This window comes from Elephas maximus, chromosome 7, assembly GCF_024166365.1.
Source record: "Elephas maximus indicus isolate mEleMax1 chromosome 7, mEleMax1 primary haplotype, whole genome shotgun sequence".
NCBI lineage: Eukaryota > Metazoa > Chordata > Mammalia > Proboscidea > Elephantidae > Elephas > Elephas maximus.
In genome coordinates this window covers 131,178,476-131,199,025 of record NC_064825.1, presented here as the reverse complement: position 1 = coordinate 131,199,025, position 20,550 = coordinate 131,178,476, and the positions used below count along the sequence as shown (strand labels likewise).

The window sequence follows — 20,550 nt, the reverse complement described above, 5'->3', positions numbered from 1 at the left end:
CTGTATGGGCCCATTTTAACATCGTTAGACCCTCATTAGCACAATACAACAGGGTATATACCTGAAGCCTAACTTCACTGTATCAGCTATATGGTGGAGTGACAGATTTGTGACATCAGACACTGCTCTGCCCATTAAGCAGTGTCCTCACCAAAAAGTTTTTTTTTTTCACCTACCTGCGTCAGAGGCCTGAGGACTGCTGGCTCCACCCATGCCACCTAGCTACCTGCAACAGGAGTCCAAGAATAGTGGTGCCTCCCAGTCCTTACAGCCAACAGTATTGGGTATCCATAGTCCAGGCGCAAAACCCACCCACCTACACGCTGTGGGGAACAGTGACACACTTTTCTCCAAGACACTCGGGGCAGCCATCAGCCCCTTGCCTTGCTCAGCATGTGACCCCCTAGAGTAGCCAGACACCTGTGCCTACTCCAATCACCCCTGCCCATCTAGGACTGTAGGTAAGAGCCTACACCACACACTTGGTGACTGACTATCTGGACACCAGAGCTGAATCTATACAAGAAAAGTAAACAGACTCTTGGGCTCACATACCTAATAACAAATCTAACCACTGGGTGACAGGACATTAGAGTTTCAAAGGCACCAATAATCAAACTAGCTCACATGAGCAGCCTATTTGGGCATATCAAAACAAAACAAGAAGCTAGGGCAGAGTAAGCAAACATAAAATGAATAAATATAATAACTTATTGATGGCCTAGAGACAAGAGCCAATATCAAATCATATGAAAAGGCAGACCATGATGGCTTCTTCAGCAAGCTCTCAAAACAAAGAATCAAGAAATCTTCCAGAGGCAGATAACTTCCTGGAATTACTGGAGGTAGAACACAAAAGATTAATATAGAGAACTCTTCAGGAGATCAGGCAAAATGCAGCACAAGCTAAGGAACACACAGAGAAAGCAATAGAGGAACTTAAGAACATTATAGAAGAGCACAATGGCAAATTTAACAGGCTGCAAGAATCCATATAGAGATAGCAAACAGAAATCCAGAAGGTTAACAATAAAATTTCAGTTTAGACAACTCAATAGAAAGTCACAGGAGCAGAACTGAGGCAATGAAATTCAGAATTACTGAGATTGAAGATAAAGTACTTGATACCAGCTTATTTGAGGAAAAATCAGATAAACAAATTAAAAAAAATGAAGAAACCCTAAGAATTACACGGGACTTTATCAAGAGGAATAACTCACAAGTGATTGGAATACCAGAATGCGGCAGAGGGAGATAATAGAAAGTACAGAGAGAATTGTTGAAGATTTGTTGGCAGAAAACTTCCCTGATAACGTGAAAGATGAGAAGATAGCTATCCAAGATGCTCATCATACACAAGGTAGATCCCAAAAGAAAGTCACCAAAACATAAACAAACTTGCCAAAAACAAAGATGAAGAGAAAATTTTAAGAGTGGCTAGGGATAAACAAAAAGTCGTCTATAAAGGAGAGTCGATAAGACTAAACTCTGACTACTTGGCAGAAACCATGCAGGCAAAAAGGCAATGGGATGACATATACAAAGCCTTGAAGGAAAAAATATTGCCAGCCAAGAATTATATATCTGGCAACACTGCCTCTCAAATATGATGGTGAAATTAGGGCATTTACAAATTAACAGAAGTCTAGGGAATTTGCAAAAACCAATCCAAAGTTACAAGAAATACTAAAGGGAGTCCTCTGGTTAGAAAATCAATAACATCAGATAACAACCCAGGACTAGAAGACAAGACAGAGCAACGAGATATAAATGCAGTTAGGGAAGTCACAAAAATAAATCAAAGCAAAAACACTGGAAACAGGGAAACAGAGACATCAATATTTAAAAGAAGACAACATTAAAACAATAAAGAGGGACCAAAAATGTAGTCATAGATCTTTCATATGGAGAGGAAGCCAAGGTGATATAAAGAAATAAAAGATTGGTTTAAACTTAGCAAAATAGGGGTAAATATTAAGGTAATCATAAAGGAAACTAACAATCCTATACATCAAAATAAGAAAAACATAAAGACTCAGCAAATACAAAATCAGCAACAATGAAAAAGATCAAAGGAAAATACATAAAGAAAAATGACTCAGCACAGAAAATCAAGTGGAACAAAGAAACTGTCAACAACACACAAAAAAGACATCAAAACGACAGCACTAAACCTATCAATAATTACGCTGAATATAAATGTACTAAATGCACCAATAAAGAGACAGACAGTGGCAGAATGGATTAAAAAAAAAACACACACACAATCTATGTGCTGCCTACAAGAGACACACCTTAGACTTGAAGACATAAACTAAAACTCAAAGGATGAAAAAAATATATGAAGCAAACAACAATCAAAAAAGAGCAGGAAGGGCAATATTAGTCTCTGACAAATAGACTTTAATGTAAAATCCACCACAAAAGATAAGGAAGGACACTATATAATGATTTAAGGGTCAATACACCAGGAGGACATAACCATAATAAATATTCACACACCCAGCGACAGGGCTCCAAAATACATAAAACAAACTCTAACAGCATTGAAGAGAGAGATAGGCAGCTCCACAATAATAGTAGGAGACTACAACACACTTCTTTTGGTGAAGGACAGAACATCCAGAAAGAAGCACAACAGAGACACAGAAGATCTAAATGCCACAATCGACCAACTTGATCTCATAGATATATGCAGAACACTCCACCCAAAAGCAGCCAAGTATATTTTCTTTTCCAAAGCACATGGAACGTTCTCCAGAATAGACTACATGTTAGGCCACAAAGCAAGCCTTAACAGAATCCAAAGCACTGAAATATTACAAAGCATCTTTTCTGACCATAAAGAAATAAAAATAGAAATCAATAACTGAAAAAGCAAGGAAAAAAAATTAAATACATGGAAACCGAACAACACTTTGCTCAAAAACTACTGGGTTATAGAAGAAATTAAGGACAGGATAAAGAAATTCACAGAATCAAATGAGAATGAAAACACATCCTACCAGAACCTATATGGGACACAGCAAAAACAGCACTCAGAGGTCAGTTTATAGCAGTAAGTGCACACATACAAAAAGAAGAAAGGGCCAAAATCAAAACATTAACCCTACAACTTGAACAAACAGAGAGCAGCAAAAGAAGCGTTTGGGCACAAGAAGAAAGCACATAATAAAAATTAGAGCAGAATTAAATGAAATAGAAAATAGAAAAACAATTGATAGCATTAAAAAGACCCAAAGCTGGTTCTTTGAAAAAATTAACAAAATTGAAAACCATTGGCCAAACTGACAAAAGAAAAACAGGAAAGGAAGCAAATATCCCAAAAAAGAAATGAGATAGGTGATATCACAACAGACCCAACTGAAATTAAAAGAATCATAACAGAATACTATGTAAAACAGTACTCTAACAAATTTGAAAACCTAGAGGAAATAGATGAATTTCTAGAAACATTTCTATCATGGGGGTGATCACATATCAGGTTTCAACAGGGGTGTGATCACAACGTTATACAACTGCCAAAACACTGAGAATCACGGCCCAGCCAAGCTGACCCACAATCTTAGCCATCGTAGTCCACCCCTTGTCAACCTGGCATCTGTACACATCTCCCCAAACCATACATAATCTTTGAATTAAACACAATTACAAAGTCATACTTGTCCCTAACATGATACAACTAACACATGTACAACCGGAAACTCACTAGTCCCAGTTACATTTTATATCTTATAAGTGAAGAAGACAAAAATATCTGATGCACGCATACAAAGCAGAAATACTCAACAATTACAGTCCTCATTTCTGCAACTGGCCACATGGCTGGAACTGGTATTTTGAACTACCTTCTCCCACCACCTATTCCGTATTCCCTTTGCCCTTAGCAAGCACCTCAGCTCCTCATGGTTCTTTGCCTGGTGTGGTGACCCAAACTTTCATCCCTGAAGGGTCTGGGCCATTAGTAGTCATGTTGGAATTGGGTTGCTGTAGTTTTCCATTGACTTTAATCACGGGAGATGGTAACACTAACAGACACCCTAAGGGATCATCTACATTCCAAACATGCTCTTCTTTACCTCCATTATGTAACATCAATTCGATTTCCTCTTGGTAATCAGTCACACCAGCCAGTATGGTAACTCCCTTCTTTGCCTGTTGATCCAGAGGCATAAGGAGCCCAAAGTTGCCAGGTAGCATTCTTAGCTTCCAGTTCAATAGGATTAGTGATGTGTCTCCAGGTGGGAGCATTTCTTCCTTTGGAACTAAGACCTCTAGACCTGCAGAGCATAAGATCGTGGGGACAGGAAGCAAAAATCTTGCAAGTGGGTCACTAGGGGTAATACTGAGTGGTGCCATTTCCACCCCTTGATTCCTGGCTATGGGAGAAACAGCACCATATTGGATGCTGGTTTAGAGCATATACAACCTCCTGGAGAACACCATCCCAACCTTGCAAGGTATCGCCACCTAGCTGGTGCTGTAATTGTGTCTTTAGGAGGCCACTCATTTGATCAAGCCAGATGCTTCAGGATGATGGGAAACATGGTAAGACCAGTGAATTCCATGAGCATGGGCCCACTGCCACACTTCATTCACTGTGAAATGAGTCTCTTGATCAGAGGCAATGCTGTATGGTATACCATGCCGGTGGATAAAGTATTCTCTAAGTCCATAGATGGTAGTTTTGGCAGAAGCATGGCATGCAGGGAAGGCAAATCCATATCCAGAGTAAGTTTCTATTCCAGTAAGGACAAAATGCTGCCCTTTTCATGATGGAAGTGGTCCAATGTAATCAACTTGCCACCAGGTTGCTGGCTGATCGCCTCAGGGGACGGTGCCATATCAGGGATTCAGTGTTGGTCTCTGCTGTTGGCAGATTGAGCACTCAGCAGTGGCTGTATCCAAGTCAGCTTTGGTGAGTGGAAGTCCATGTTGCTGGGCCCGTGCATAACCTCCGTCCCTGCTACCATGGCCACTTTGTTCCTGAGTCCATTGGGCAGTGACGGGAGTAGCTGGGGAAAGAGGATGAGTGGTTTCCACAGAAGGCATCATCCTATCCACTTGATTTGTAAAATCATCCTGTGCTGAGCTCACCCTTTGGTGAGCATTCATATGAGACACAAATATCTTCACTTCTTTAGCCCATTCAGAGAATTCTATCCACATACCTCTTCCCCATAAATCTTTGTCTCCAATTTTCCAGTGATGTTCCTGCCAAGTCCCTGACCAGCCAACCAAACCATTGGCCACAGCCCATGAATCAGTATACAGTTGCACATCTGGCCATTCCTCCTTTCAAGCAAAATGAACAATCAAGTGCACTGTTTGAAGTTCTGCCCATTGGGAGGATTTCCCTTCACCACTGTCCTTCAGGGAGTTCTCCAAAAGGGGTCGTAGTGCTGTTGCTCCGCACTTTCTAGTGGTGTCTGCATATCGTACAGAACCATCTGTAAACCAGGCGTGAGTTTTCTCTTCTTCAGTCAACTGGTCATAAGGAACTCCCCAGGAGGCCATAGGTGCAGACTGGGAGATGGGAGGTAATGTGACAGGAGTGGAGACCATGGGCATTTGGGCCACTTCCTCATGCAACTTACTTGTGCCTTCAGGTCCCGCTCCGGCCTGATCTCGTATATACCACTTCCATTTAATGTGCAAATCCAGTATTCTGTGGTTATCCTCCATTTTGTGGTTGTAATTTTACGCTAAAGAGGATTAGGGTGGGATTGTAACGCCCTTAGCCAGGTCACATTCCTGATCCAGTGTAAAGGGAGTTTCCTTGGAGTGTGGCCTGCACCACATTTTATCTCTCAAGAGATAAAAAGTAAAGGGAAGCAAGTAGAGAGTTGGGGACCTCATACTGCCAAGAAAGCAGCACTTCAAAAAGAGCGTGTCCTTTGGACCCAGGACTCCTGCATAGAGAAGCTCCTAGTCTTGGGGAAGACTGATGAGAAGGCTGACAGGGAGAGAAAGCCTCCCCCTGGAGCTGACGCCCTGAATTTAAACTTTTAGCCCATTTTACTGTGAAGGAATAAATTTCTCTTTGTTAAAGCCATCCACTTGTAGTATTTCTGTTATAGCAGCACTAGATAACTAAGATACCGTCCCATAAATAAAAGACAAGAACCACATGATCTTATCAATTGACACAGAAAAGGCATGTGACGAAGTCCAACACCCATTCACGATAAAAACTCTCAAAACAGGAATAGAAGGGAAATTCCTCAACATAATAAACGGCATTTATACAAAGCAACAGCCAACTGTAAATAGAGGAAGTCTGAAAGCATTCCCCTTGAGAATGGGAACCACACAAGGATGCCATTTATCACCACACTTATTCAACACAGGCTAGAAATTGAAATAAAGGGTATCCAAATTGGTAAGGAAGAAGTAAAAGTATCTCTGTTGCAGCTAATACAATCTTATACACAGAAAACCTGAAAGAATCCATAAGAAGACTACTGTAACTAATAGATTTTGGCAAAGTATCAGGATATTAGATAAACATAAAAAATCAATTGGATTCCTCTACACCAACAAAGAGAACTTCAAAGAGGAAATGACCAAATCAATACCATTTACAATAGCCCCTAAGATAATAAAATACTTAGGAATAAATCTAACCAGAGACATAAAAGACCTATACAAAGAAAACTACAACACACTACTACAAGAAACCAAAAGAGACCTACATAAGTGGAAAAACATACCTTGCTCATGGATAGGAAGACAGAACATTGTGAAAATGTCTGTTCTACCCAAAGCGATCTACAGATACAATGGAATCCTGATCCAAATTCCAATGGCATTTTTTAATGAGATGGAGAAACAAATCACCGACTTCATATGGAAAGGGAAGAGGCTCCAGATATGTAAAGCATTACTGAAGAAGAACAAAGTGGGAGGCCTCAGGAAGGCCTGCCTTTAGAACCTATTATACTGCCACAGTAGTCAAAACAGCCTGGTACTGCTACAACGACAGATACATAGACCTATGGAGCGGAATTGAAAATCTAGATGTAAATTCATCCACCTACGAGCAGCTGATATTCGACAAAGGCCCAACGCTCGTTAATTGGGGGAAAGACAGTTTCTTTAACAAATGGTGCTGGCATAACTGGATATCCATCTGCAAAAAAATGAAACAAGACCCATACCTCACCCCAGGCACAAAAACTAACTCAAAGTGGATCAAAGACCTAAATATAAAATCTAAAATGATAAAGATCATGGAAGAAAAAAAAAGGACAATGCTAGGAGCCCTAATCCGTGGTATAAACAGAATACAAAACATTACTAACAACGCACAAACACCAGAAGAGAAACTAGATAACTGGAAGCTGCCAAAAATCAAATACTTATGCTCATCCAAAGACTTCATGAAAAGAATAAAAAGGCAACCTATCGACTGAGAAAAAAATTTTGGCTAAAACAATTCCGATCAGCATCTAATCTCTAAAACATACAAGATACTGCAAAACCTCAACCACAAAAAGACAAATAATGCAATTAAAAAATGGGCAAAAGATATGAACAGGCACTTCACCAAAGAAGACATTCAGGCAGCTAACAGATACATGAGGAAATGCGAATCAAAACTACAATGAGATACCATCTACCCCCAACAAGGCTAACGTTAATCCAAAAAACACAAATAATAAATGTTGGAGAGGTTGTGGAGAGACTGGAACACTTATACACTGCTGGTGGGAATGTAAAATGATACAACCACTTTGAAAATTGATTTGGCACTTCCTTAAAAAGCTAGAAATTGAAGTACTATATGATCCAGCAATCCCACTCCTTGGAATATATCCTAAAGAAATAAGACCTGTCACACAAATAGATATATGCACACCAATGTTCATTGCAGCACTGTTCACAATAGCAAAAGATGGAAACAACCTAGGTGCCCATCAATGGACGAATGGATAAACAAATTATGGTATATTCACACAATGGAATACTACACAACAATAAAAAACAACGATGAATCCGTGAAACATCTCATAACATGGATGAACCTGGAAGGCATTATGCCAAGTGAAATTAGTCAGTCACAAAAGGAGAAATATTATATGAGAGCGCTACTGTAAGAACTCAAGAAAAGATTTAAACACAGAAGAAAACACTCTTTGATGGTTATGAGGCTTTAGCAGGAGGGAGGGGGTATTCACCAATTAGATAGTAGATAAGAATTACCTTAGGTGAAAGGAAGGACAACACTCAATACAGGGGAAGTCAGCACAACTGGGCTAAGCCAAAAGCTAAGAAGTTTGCTGAATACAACCAAACACTTTGAGGGACCAAGTAGCAGGGGTGGGGGTGTGGGGACCATGGTTTCAGGGGACATCTAGGTCAGCTGGCATAACAATATTTATTGAGAAAATGTTCTGCACCCCACTTTGGTGAGTGGTATCTGGGGTCTTAAAAGCTAGTGTGCAGCCATCTTAGGTGCATCAATTGGCCTCAACCGACTTGGAGCAAAGGATAATGAAGAACACCAAAGACACAAGGAAAATATTAGCCCAAGAGATAGAAAGGGCCACATAAACCACAGACTCCATCACCCTGAGACCAGAAGAACTAGATGGTGCCTGGCTACCACCAATGACTGCCATGACAGGGAACAAAACAGAGAGTCCCTGATGGAGCAGGAGAAAAGCGGAGTACAGAACTCAAATTCCAGTAAAAAGACTAGATTTAATGGTCTGACTGAGACTGGAGGGACCCCAGAAGACATGGCCCCCAGACTCTCTGTTAGCCCAGAACTGAAGCCATTCCCAAAGCCAACTCTTCAGACAAAGATTAGACAGTACTATAAGACGTAAAATGATACTTTTGAAGAGAGTGCTCCTTAGCTCAAGTAGACACATGAGACTAAATGGGCGGCTCTTGTCCCAAGGTGAGATGAGAAGGCAAAAAGGGACAGGAGCTGGCTGAATGGACACGAGAAACCTGGGGTGAAAGGAGGAGTGTGCTGTCACATTACAGGGAGAGCAACTAAGGTCACATGTGTGTATAAATTTTTGTATGAGAAGCTAACTTGAACTGTAAACTTTCACTTAAAGTGCAATAAAAAAAATTAATAAAACAAGATAGAAAATAAGACGAAAAAAGAATATCAAGACGGCAACAGAAGAACGTTAAACCAAGGGTGGGTCCTTTAAGACTGCACAGGCCTCATGCCCATGAAGCCAGCCCTTTCTGTGTCTATCAAAGGTGCTAGATGAATAAATTTCTTTGATAAAGATCAGCACAAAGCTGGTTCCTGTGAGGTGGAGTTTAAAGATGTCCCGAATGTCCAATTCTTCCAAATTGCTGTCCCACCCCATCACCTCTAAGGTCAACTACTCCTCCTCCCCTCACCACTCTCCCTTCCATCTTTGTGTTTGTAATTTGCTGCAACGTCTCATAGAACACATGGACGGTACTTACAGTTAAGTGGTTTATTAGGGAAGTAACAGGGTACAACTCGGGATCAGGATCAACTTGGAAGTAACAGGAACAACAACTCGGGACACAGCTCCTCAATCAAGACAGCTTCTTTTCACCCTCAGCCACCAGGCCCTGCTGGGGGCCATCTTGGGCAAGCGTTACAACTCTTGGCTCCATGGGTCGGCAAGCCCCGCCACCATTTCACTCTGGTCTCCTGCCTCCTGCAGTCTTGCGCTGCCTCTCTCCATCTTCCCTCTTACAGCTCCTCTCTCTCTCTCCCCATGTCTCCCTTCAAGCCTAGCACGATGGCAAAACTGACCAATCCCCTCGCTAGGGCTCTATATACCTTATTTGCATGGTCCACCCCTGCAAAGGTGCCATGAACTTTATTTCCATTATTAACAAGCTATCCAGTCCCCGTGGTGGGCCACAAGCACCTCATTTGCATAGTCCCACCCAGTCATTGGAGCTCTGGTGGCACAGTAGTTAAGAGCTCAGCTGCTAACCAAAAGGTTGGCAGTGTGAATCCCCCAGCCATTCCTTGGAAACCCTATGGGACAGCTCTACTCTGTCCTACAGGGTCACTGTGAGTTGGGATTAACTCTATGGCAACAGGTTTGGCTTTTTTGGGTTTACTCAGTCATTTGGTTGGAGTTACAAAGACTATGGCTAGAAGGCCATATTAAGTAATTCACTGCACTGCAGACCACCCCTAGCTCTTCTAGCCATTGGCCCTTACATACCTGAAGGATTAACTTCCCCCTCTCAATCATTTTACCTGCCCAAAAGAGTCATAACGACTAGTCCTTTAGTAGGGCAGAGTCGTAAGGGTGGTTCTCAGGTATCAGCCATTTAGGTCTGCTGCAGGTATCCATCTGATGTGGTCAGGTTCTCCAAAAGTCATCTCTACTTCACCCTCTCCGGCTTCTGATAAAATTTAACTGAGAGAATATTATTCCCTGGCTCTGAGTCTCTCCTGAGGTATCAGCATGATGTTAGATTTTCCCCACTGGATATGCCATTTATTCGTTCCTTAACTTCAGCTATTATTTTTCCTTCCTTCCATTTGGATTTATTTTTAACCAAACTTTTCCACCTTGGGAAGGAACTTCAGGTCCAGCTGCTGTGCCAGTCGAGATTACTGGTAGCAAGACCAGTCTAGCAAGTGCTTCCCCTTCAATCCACTTCCTTTCAGGTTGGGTAGGCTTACGTAAGTAAAACACTAGCAGGCTATCTCACCCGCTAGGCAATACGGCAGCAATCACTGTCAACCTCAATTCTGGCGGATTGGGGGGAAGGTACAATCCATCCCGCCAGGCCCTTGAGAATTCTGGCATACATGTTCAGGGGTTACAGTCTCTTGCTTAGGGATCACCCCTGCTTCTGGCACCTGCAGCTGCAACCCTGGTCCTGGAACTGAAGCTCAGCAGGAAAAAAGCAATTTTAGGTGACGTGGGGAAGAACTGTACGGTGGCACCAGCGTTCTCCCCCACCCCCCTTCCCCAGATGCCCGAGAGAAGTGTAGGAATCTGTTCAGTGGTGATCCTCCCTTTGCCCCCCTCACGTTGAATGTGAACACACACTTACGAAGGTGTGTGAGCCAGCTCTTCATGCCTTTATCTCCCTGTTTTAGATAACGAGTGTTTCAATTGTTCATTCCAATTCTCTATCAAATCTTTACTCTGAGAGTGGTATACAACGTGGTATGTCCACTTAATATGTTTCTTGGCCCGTTGCTGCACTCTGAGGGCCGTAAAGTGTGTTCCTTGGTCTGATGAAATATAACTTGCTGGCCCAGATTGGTACAATATCTTTTGTTCCAATCCCTTAATGGTGTTTTCGGCATTTGCATGTCACGGGATATGCAAAGCCCAGTTCGGAGTCTATTCCTGTGAGGATCCACTTGTAGCCACTAGTGCCACCAATGTCATTGGCTCAATATAATCAACTTGCCGGCCATGTGCAGGAAATTCCCCCTGGGGAACCTGCCCCTTAGCTATCTGCAACCTCTGTCTTTCTTGCTGGCAGACAGAGCAGTCTTTGTTTGCATTTTGTGCCTCAGACAGCGCAAGGGGGATGTATCTAGATTCAGCCCATCTCTGCATTGCTGCAGCACCCCCATTTCTGCTCATTTCATGGACCCAATTGGCTGTCTCAAGTAAGCATACCAACAGATCCACTTGCTGATTCCAATTGCCTTTTGACCCAGGAAGGGGATTTTTCTGCTGGGCATTGACATGTCCTACTCAGATGCACCCTCTAAGTACCCAGAGGGCTTTCCATAGGTTTATGCCTCACACGGGTGTCCCTTTAATAGTCCAATTTTCCACTGCCCATTTGCCTGACCATATAGCCAGGCTGTTGGCCACTGCCCATGAATCAGTAAAAATCCAAACATATGGGCTCTCACCATTGGGCAATTCTTCCATCGCAGCTAGGAAAACAGCACGCAGTTCAGTCCGTTGAGCTGACCTGTTCTTACCCTCTTCAATCAGAATCCTTCCATCTGCTGGTCTTAACGCACACAGCCTTTCACATCACATGCTGTTCATGTACCCTGGAACTGCCATCCGTGAACCAAGCAGCCTTCTGCTGGTCAGCAGAAAGTTGTTCATAGGGTACTGTCCATGTAGCACTAGGCTCTGGCAGCTTCTCAGGTGGTTCCGTTGCAGCACCTACGGGAAAAGCGAGTACTTGCTCATGGATACGGTGAGTACCTCACTGCATTCTCCAAGTAGCTTGTTCTTATTTGAAACATTGCCATTTTATATGGAACTATTTTGGGCATTGCTTCCCTTATTAGGGTGTTTCTCTGACATCACCCAAGACACGATAGGTGTTTCAGGTCTCGTGACGATTTTACGTCCTTCTGTCATTGAGGTACTCTTAATCAATGCCCAATAGCAGGCGAGTAATTGCCTTTCAAATGGCGTGTATCATGCTGCAGCATCTGGAAACATTCTAGTCTAGAATCCCAACAGTCATCATAGGGTAGTGTTCTCAGGTTTTTGCCATAAGCTTCAGGCTGCTTATGCACATGTGGCAGATACCTCCAAGATCATGTCTGAATGTGGATTATAAAGTCCTAAAGGCAAGAAGAGTGAGACTGCTTTCTGTAATTTGGACAGACCCTGCTGTTGCTCTGGCCCCCATTCGAACACAGTTTTCCTCCAAGTGGTTTTATGGATGGAAGCCAGCAATATTTCCAGATGTAGAATATACAGTCTCCAAAATCCAAATAGACCAACCAAACATTGGGCCTCCTTCTTAGTCTACTTATCCTTGGTTGCCTGCAGAATGTCATGGGTGGCAAAAAAAAAAAAGAAACAGGACTCACACTTCACACCATGTACATAAACTAACTCAAAATGGATCAAAGACCTAAATATAAAGCCAAAAACTATGAAGTTCATAGAAGAAAAAAGAGGGGCAATGCTAGAGGCCCTAATATATGGTATTAACAGGATACAAACCACAAGCAAGAACACATAAGCTCCAGAGGATAAGCTAGGTAACTGGGATCTTCTAAAAATTAAACACTTATGCTCATCAAAAGGCTTCACCAAAAGAGTAAAAAGAGAACCTACAGGCTGGGAAAAAAATTGGGGCTATTACAAATCAGACAAAGGTCTAATCTCTACAATCTACAAGAAAATCCAACATCTCTACAACAAAAAGACAAATAATCCAATTAAAAAATGGGCAAAGTAAATGAACAGACACTTCACCAAAGAAGACATTCAAGCGGCCAACAGACACACGAGGAAATGCTCATGATCACTAGCCATTAGAGAAATACAAATCAAAGCCACAATGAGATACCATCTCACCCCTGCATAACTAGCATGAATCGATAAAACAGAAAAGAACAAATGTTGGAGAGGCTGCAAGGAGATCAGAACTTTTATGCACTGCTGGTGGGAATGCAAAATGATACAACCATTTTGGAAAATGATACAGTACTTCCTTAGAAAGCTAGAAATAGAAATACTATATGATCCAGCAACCCCACTCCTAGGAATATATCCTAGAGAAATAAGAGCTGTCACACGAATAGATATATGCACACCCATCTTCACTGCAGCATTGTTCACGATAGCAAAAAGATGGAAACAACCTAGATGTGCATCAACAGATGAATGGATAAATAAACTGTGGTACATACACACAATGATGTATTACACAACGATAAAGGATAGGGATGAATCTGTGAAGCATCTCATAACATGGATTCATCTGGAGGACATTATGCTGAGTGAAATAAGTCAATCATAAAAAGATAAATATTGTATGAAACCACTACTGTAAAAACTGATGAAAAGGTTTACATACAAAAAGAAACAATCTTTGATGGTTATGAGGGAGGGGAGGGGTGGGGATGCAAAAACACTTAATGCACAATAGATAAGCAGTAACTTTTGTGAAGGGTAAGACAGTACACAATACTGGGGAAGCCAACACAACCTGTGCAAGGCAAGGCCATAGTAGCTCCAGACACAACCAAACTCCCTGAGGGACTGAATTGCTAGGCTGAGGGCTGTGGGGACCATGGTCTCGGGGAATATCTAGATCAATTGGCATACAGAGTTTATAAAGAAATGTTCTACATTCTACTTTGGTGAGTAGTGTCTGGGTTCTTAAGAGCCTGTGAGCGGCCATACAGGATACTCCGCTGGTCTCACCCATTCGGGAGCAAGGAATAATGAAGAAAACTAAAGATGCAAGGGAAAGATTAGTCCAAAGGACTAATGGATCACATCTACCAGAGCCTCCACCAGACTGAGTCCAGTACAATGAGATGGTGCCTGACTACCACCACTGACTGCTCTGTCGGGGATCACAATAGAGGTGGAGAAAAATGTAGAACAAAATTCTCACTCAAAAAGAAAGACCAGACTTGCTGGCCTGACAGAGGCTGGAGAAACCCTGAGAGTGTGGCCCACGGACACCCTTTCAGCTCAGTAATGAGGCCACTCCTGAGGTTCACCCTTCAGCCAAAGATCGAACAGGCCCATGGACAAAACAAGACTAAAGGGGCGCACCAGCCCTGGGGCAGGGACTGGAAGGTAGGAGGGAACAGCAAAGCTGGTAATAGGGAACCCAGGCTTGAGAAGAGAGAGTGTTGACATGTCATGGTGTTGTTAACCAATGTCATACAACAAAGTGTGTATTAACTATTCGATGAGAAACTGGTTTGTTCTGTAAACCTTCATCTAAAGTTCAGTTGAAAAAAAAAAAAAGAATGTCATGGGTAGCACCTGACCAAGTTGCTCCCAAGAATTTCACTGTTTGGGCAGGGCCCTGGATTTTTCTGGATTTAATAACCAGTCTCTGTTGGTCATGTAGGCCACCACTGCATTCAAATCAGCCCTAACCTATTCTTCAGTATTTGATATTAACATAACGTTGTTAAGTTCATGTATCATTACACTTGAGATCTGCACCAAGTCCAAGTCTCTTCTAACCAAACAATGACAGTAAGCTGCTGAATTCAAATAGCCCTGTGGCAGTGCAGTAAAAGTAAATTGGAATTCTTCCCTCATGAAAGCAAACTGAGGCTGGCTCTTTTCCAAGACTGGGATGAGAAAAAGGCATCTGCAAGATCAATCAGTGAGTATCAGTCTCCTTTAGCCTGCTGTATTTTCTGCACCATTGATACCATGTCTGGAACAGCTGAAGACACAGGTGGCAGTACTTTATTTAGGCCTTGATAATCTACTGTCAGCCTCCATGAACCATCTGCCTTTTTCACGGGCCATACAGGACTATTATACAGAGAAGTTGTTGGCATCAACACTCCAGCCTTTACCATGTCTTTAATCAATGCAATAATCTCCTTTTGTCCGCTGTTACAAATTAACAACCTGAGCGGGTTTGGGCAATTCTAATGGTTCCCATTTTGCACGTTCAATCAATACCGACTGAAGGGCAGACTTACACAGCTTCAGTTTTACAATATCAGGTAGAGGGAGTGTTCCCCAATTAGACATAATATCCATATCAGTAATACATTCAGGTAAGGGGCATGCAACTACTTCATACAACTTCTCAGTTCTCATCTAAACTTTCACCTTAATCCCATCAGTTGGTGCATCCCCAAATCCCCCCCGCCCCTGGCCAACCTTAGGCCCCTTAAGATTTTATTGACAGGATTTGGGATTACAGTACATTGGGCTACTGTGCCCAGGAGCCCCAAGAAAGTCTTCCCCACCCCCAGACCATTTTACCCACACATGTGCTGCTAGGGGCTGGACCAGAAGACCCTAGCCCCCTTGTCAATACTTATCTTGATCAAGTAGCTGAGCTTGGTTTCAAATGGCCCCGGGGGAACTTCTCGTCATTAAATTCCTCCTGACTAGGGTGAATAGAATGGACTTGCTTAGGCCTCTTTAATGTTGGGGAACCAGCAAGAGTTTCCATTGCTCCACCCAACCTCCTGTAATACTACATTAGAACCTTCGTCTCAACTCAGTCAATGTTCACTCTATTCATTCCATTTCTTAGTAACCATCTAAAAATTTCTGTCCTGCTGGGTTAAGTTCTTTCCCTATTGCCTATTCTAATTTTCCTATGAATCACCTTTTGTTTCTTGCATCTGTAAGACCCATGCAGGCAAGCTGTGCCAACAAATCCAACAAGGCTTCTCAGATTGTGCTTTGTTTCTCAGTAGCAAGGTTACATGGAGGTGCCCATGTAGAAGGGGCTCCCTTGATTACCATATCTGCCATGACCTGTGTCGGGGGGCATAGTCATGGATGGATATCCCGATCACCATAAGGTCATTCCACCGCGGCTTGCATCAGCAGCACATCAGCTTCTTCCTCTGGAGTGTTCCACTGGGCATTTAGAGGGGGAGAGGGGCAGTTTCCCCTCTCAGGGAAAACTAATCTCCCCACAAATTTTATCCAGTCCAACAGGCTGGCCACCCCCTCTGGGTTATATGTAACCGGATCTTGTATTACTAATTGTGCCTGTTCCATAGTGAGTTGTGGGTCCTGCATCAACCCAAACATACTCTTCCATTCTACAGCATTCAAAACTGAAGATACTGCCCCTAAATCACTCTCTCAATCCTCGGGAAGCCAATGGTTCCTCAGGAAAGCCAACGATTCCAATCCTACAAATTGAAGCAACTCTTTATACTACACGCCTGGTTTCAACAGTTCCTGGGTTTATGCCTATTCTCCTCCTGAACTACCTTCTTGGTGACCAACCATTCTACAAAGGAAGGAACTTTCTGGTGTTCCAACACATGTTTTCCTTTCCGGGTCGACCCTGAGAATAGTGGTCATAGCTCCAACCAGAACAGATCTGGGCTTCTTTCAGTACCACAATCCACTCCTACATTTTTTTTTCCCTGCCATCACAGCTATTACTGATAACAGAAGCCAAGGAATTATCTCTGCTGTCCTTATCATTCCGTATTTCCATATGCATCCAACTAGGCTATTCCTCAGGAGTTAGATCCGCCCCTCCTAACTCCCTTGAGAAGCTTCTGCCTTGGGTAACTGACTGCAACACAACAGCTGCTTCAATCCATGGGTGTTTTTAATCCCATCCAGAAAACAATGGTTTCTCATTCTCTCGCTTACCCCCTTTTTCCCAAAACCGAATATTCCAGTGAGTCTGGGCGATTGCAGTAAACCCCCCAATTCTGACAACAACTAAATGAATAATTTCTTTCATAAGGATCAACGCAAAGCTGGTTCCTATGAGGCAGAGGTTAAAGATGTCCCCAAATGTCCAACTTCTTCTCCAAGCTGCTGTCCCACTCTGTCATCTTGTCATCTCTAACTTCAACTGCTCCCCCTTCCCTCAGCACTTTCCCTCCCATCTTTGGGTTCTGTAACTTGCTGCAACGTCTCACAGAACTCACTCATGAATTGTACTTACAGTTAAGTGGTTTATTAGGGAAGTAACAGGGTACAACTCAGGATCGAGATCAACTTGGAAGTAACAGGGAGAACGCAGGACACAGTTCCTCGATCAGGACAGCTTCTTCTTGCCCTCAGCCTCCAGGTCCTGCTGGAAGCCTTCAGCCGCCAGGCCCTGCTGGGGGCCTTCTTGGACAAGCGTTACACCTCTTAGCCCTGCGGGTCAGCAAGCTCCACTGGAGCCATCTTGCTCTGGTCTCCCGCTTCCTGCCATCTTGTGCCACTGTCTCACTGTCTTCCGTGTTACAGCTCCCCCCTCTTTCAGTGCCTCCCTTTAAGACTAGTGGGATGGTAAAACTGACCAATCCCCCCCTTAGGGTTCCACGCAAGGGTGCCATGCACCTTACTGACATTAGTAGCAAGCTGCCCAATCCCCTGTAGCCTTGGTGGCACAGTGGTTAAAGAGTTCAGCTGCTAACCAAAAACAGGTTGGCTATTATGAATCTACCAGCCACTCCTTGGAAACCCTCTGGGGCAGTTCTGCTCTGTCCTATAGGGTCACTATGAGTCGGAATTGACTTGATGGCAACGAGTTTAGCTTTTTGGTATCTAATCCGCTTGGTGGGCCACAAGCTCCCTCTTTGCATAGTCCCACCCAGTCATTTGGTGGGCACTACAAAGACTATGGCTAGAAGGGCCATATTAAGTAATTCATTGCACTGCAGGTGACTCCTAGTGAACACATCACCCTCTCCCAAAGAGGTCTTGGCTAATCCTGGTGGGAATCCGGCAGAGACAGAGACAGAGCCCCTTGCCCAGGAGGACAGGTGCTCTGGAGGTGGGCCGGAGCCCGGCATTTGCTCCGTGGGAACACCAACTTGGGATTTCAACTCAAACACACACATGGCACGAAAGAAAAGCAGTTACGTTTAAAAAAATTAAATTTATAAATATTTTCTCCACTGTACAAAGTTCTCCCAGCCCTGTCCACCCCATCATGTTCACATTTCTTGCATTTAAAATCCCAACTATATTTTTTTCTTAAGTCATAAAATATATATTTTTTCTTTGTTCATATTTAAAAATATTTACAGAGGCGCAGAGAGGCCGGGGCGGCCGGCCGAGGTCAGGACGAGTCCGTGCAGGGGGACGGCGGGGGTGGGAAGAGGTGAAAGTAGCTCCTCTCTGTGGCGGGCGATGGTGGGCAGCTGTCTTCCGCCGACAGGTACTGGCTGTGGGGCGTGGGCGGGGGCGGGTAGGGGTCTGAGTCCGAGTTCAGGTCCAGGTAGTACTTGCTGGCCTTCCAGCGGCTGGCGCTGTAGTCGCTGTCACACACGTCGGTGCTGCAGGGTGTCGTCGGGGGCGCCATGCCGCGGATGATATAAGGCCTGCAGGGGACACAGGAAGGGGTGGGCCCTCGATTCGGGGATGCCCACGGCCATGTCCGCCTCAGCGGGTGAGGTGCCCTGGAGCAGTTAGCAGGTACAAATTCCAGAGCAAGGCGGGTCCGACTAGGGATCCACCCCAGCTGAGCAGCCTGGGCACATCACTTCCCTCTCTAAGCCTCACCATCGTCACCTGTAAAGCAGGTGTGACTGTACCTACCCTGCAGTTAGTACACAGATTGTTCTATGAAATGGGTTACCAACCCCACGACACGTCAGCACTCTCCCTTCCGGACCTTGGGTTTCCTATTACCATCCTTCCTGTCCCCTCCTGCCTTCTTGGCCTTGTCCCTGGGCTGGTGTGCCCCTTTAGTCTCGTTTTGTTTTATGGCCCTGTCTAATCTTTGGCTGAAGGGTGAACCTCAGGAGTGACTTCATTACTCAGCTAAAAGGGTGTCTGGGAGCCATCCTCCTGGGGTTCCTCCAGTCTCTGTCAGGCCAGTAAGTCTGGTTGTTTTTTTTTTTCCAAACCCATTTGGTCCCTCCAAGGACCAAGGCCCCAAGAGGTGGTGTCATTTCCAGGGTCCCACAGATCGGGTTTACACCATGCCATCAGAGCCCAAGCCCTTCACCCCTGTGCATCAATCTCCCACGGCATCCCCCCATGGCATCATTCAAAGTACACAACTCCACGCCGACACCTACCGCCAGCATGTCCCACATCACAAACTACCCTATGAGCTAAGAGAGCCTGCTCAGAACACGCAGCCCAGTGCAGCTTGCTCGGGAGGCAGCCAGGAATGGTCAGGACAGGGCCAGCAGAGCCCAAGCGCACACCCACCAACTCCAGCCCCTGACGCCTTCCCTCGGTTTTCCCATCCATGAAATGGGTCGATCCTCCACCCAAGGGCCCATGGAGGGCTGTGGTGGGGTTCTTACCTGTATGGTCTTGTGGAGGCAGGAATGTTTGAAGAGTAGAACGTGTCCATGTTGTACAAGGAGGGGTCTGTGGCAGGGGACGGTGGTGGGTTCAGGATCTGGAGGGAGCAAAGAAGGGGTCACCCAGTACTCCTCGGGAGCTACCGTCCTCACCCTAGGTTTCCCGCCCCCAGTGTGGTGGCTCCGTGCTGTGCCAGCTGGCTAGCCTGGCACCACGCATCCCTGGACCCCTCCTCTGGATGCGGTGGTACTGGGCTAGTGTCTCCTAGCACTGCTGTACCAGGAACACCACATGCGGGTGCCTTGACCAATAGAAATCCACTTTGTCACAGGTCAGGAGGCTAGAAGTCTGAATTCAGGGTGCCAGCTCTCGGGGAAGGGTTTCTCTGTGGTCTCTGGGGGAAGGTGTTTGTCTCTTTGCAGCTTCTGCTCCTGGGTGATCTTCATGTGGCGTGGTATCTCCCCCCATCTCTGCTTGCTCGCTTGCTTGTTTAATCTCTTTTATATCTCAGAAGGGACCGAATTAAACCATACCCTACACTAAAACTGCCTCATTAACGCAACAAAGAAAATCCATTCCCAAATGGGATTTTAGCAGGTATAAACCCATTGATTCCGACTCAGAGTGACTCATAACAGCTAGGGTTGATGAGACCAGAGGCAGCGTGATGGGGTGGGGTGGGCGGTAGCCATCACACCCTGAAGTTCTCTGCAGAAGGGGAGGGAGTGGAGGTGCCTTTGGAATCATGACCCCAGGCCCACATTGGATGGTAGCTCAAGAACTCAGGGGCCGAGTTTCAAAGAGGCACCAGTCCTCCTGTTATGGGTTGAATTGTGTCCTCCAAAAATATGTGTTGTAAATCCTAATCCTTCTACTTGTCTGAAGGAACCCTGGTGGTGCAGTGGTTAAC

The 20,550-nt window shown here is 44.4% G+C and overlaps 1 protein-coding gene across 2 annotated transcripts in view; it reads right to left on the bottom strand.

Annotated features, from left to right (window-relative positions):
• Positions 1–15,754: 15,754 nt before the first annotated feature.
• Positions 15,755–20,550, bottom strand: part of LRP5 (LDL receptor related protein 5) — a 131,392-nt gene continuing 126,596 nt past the window's right edge. For both annotated transcript variants that reach the window (XM_049892662.1, XM_049892663.1), the window contains exons 22-23: positions 19,640–19,737; positions 15,755–18,703 (exon numbers count right to left, since the gene is read on the bottom strand). In XM_049892662.1, coding sequence (XP_049748619.1) covers positions 18,442–18,703; positions 19,640–19,737 — 360 coding nt within the window. In that variant the 3' untranslated portion in view covers positions 15,755–18,441. The remainder of the gene's footprint in view (positions 18,704–19,639; positions 19,738–20,550) is intronic.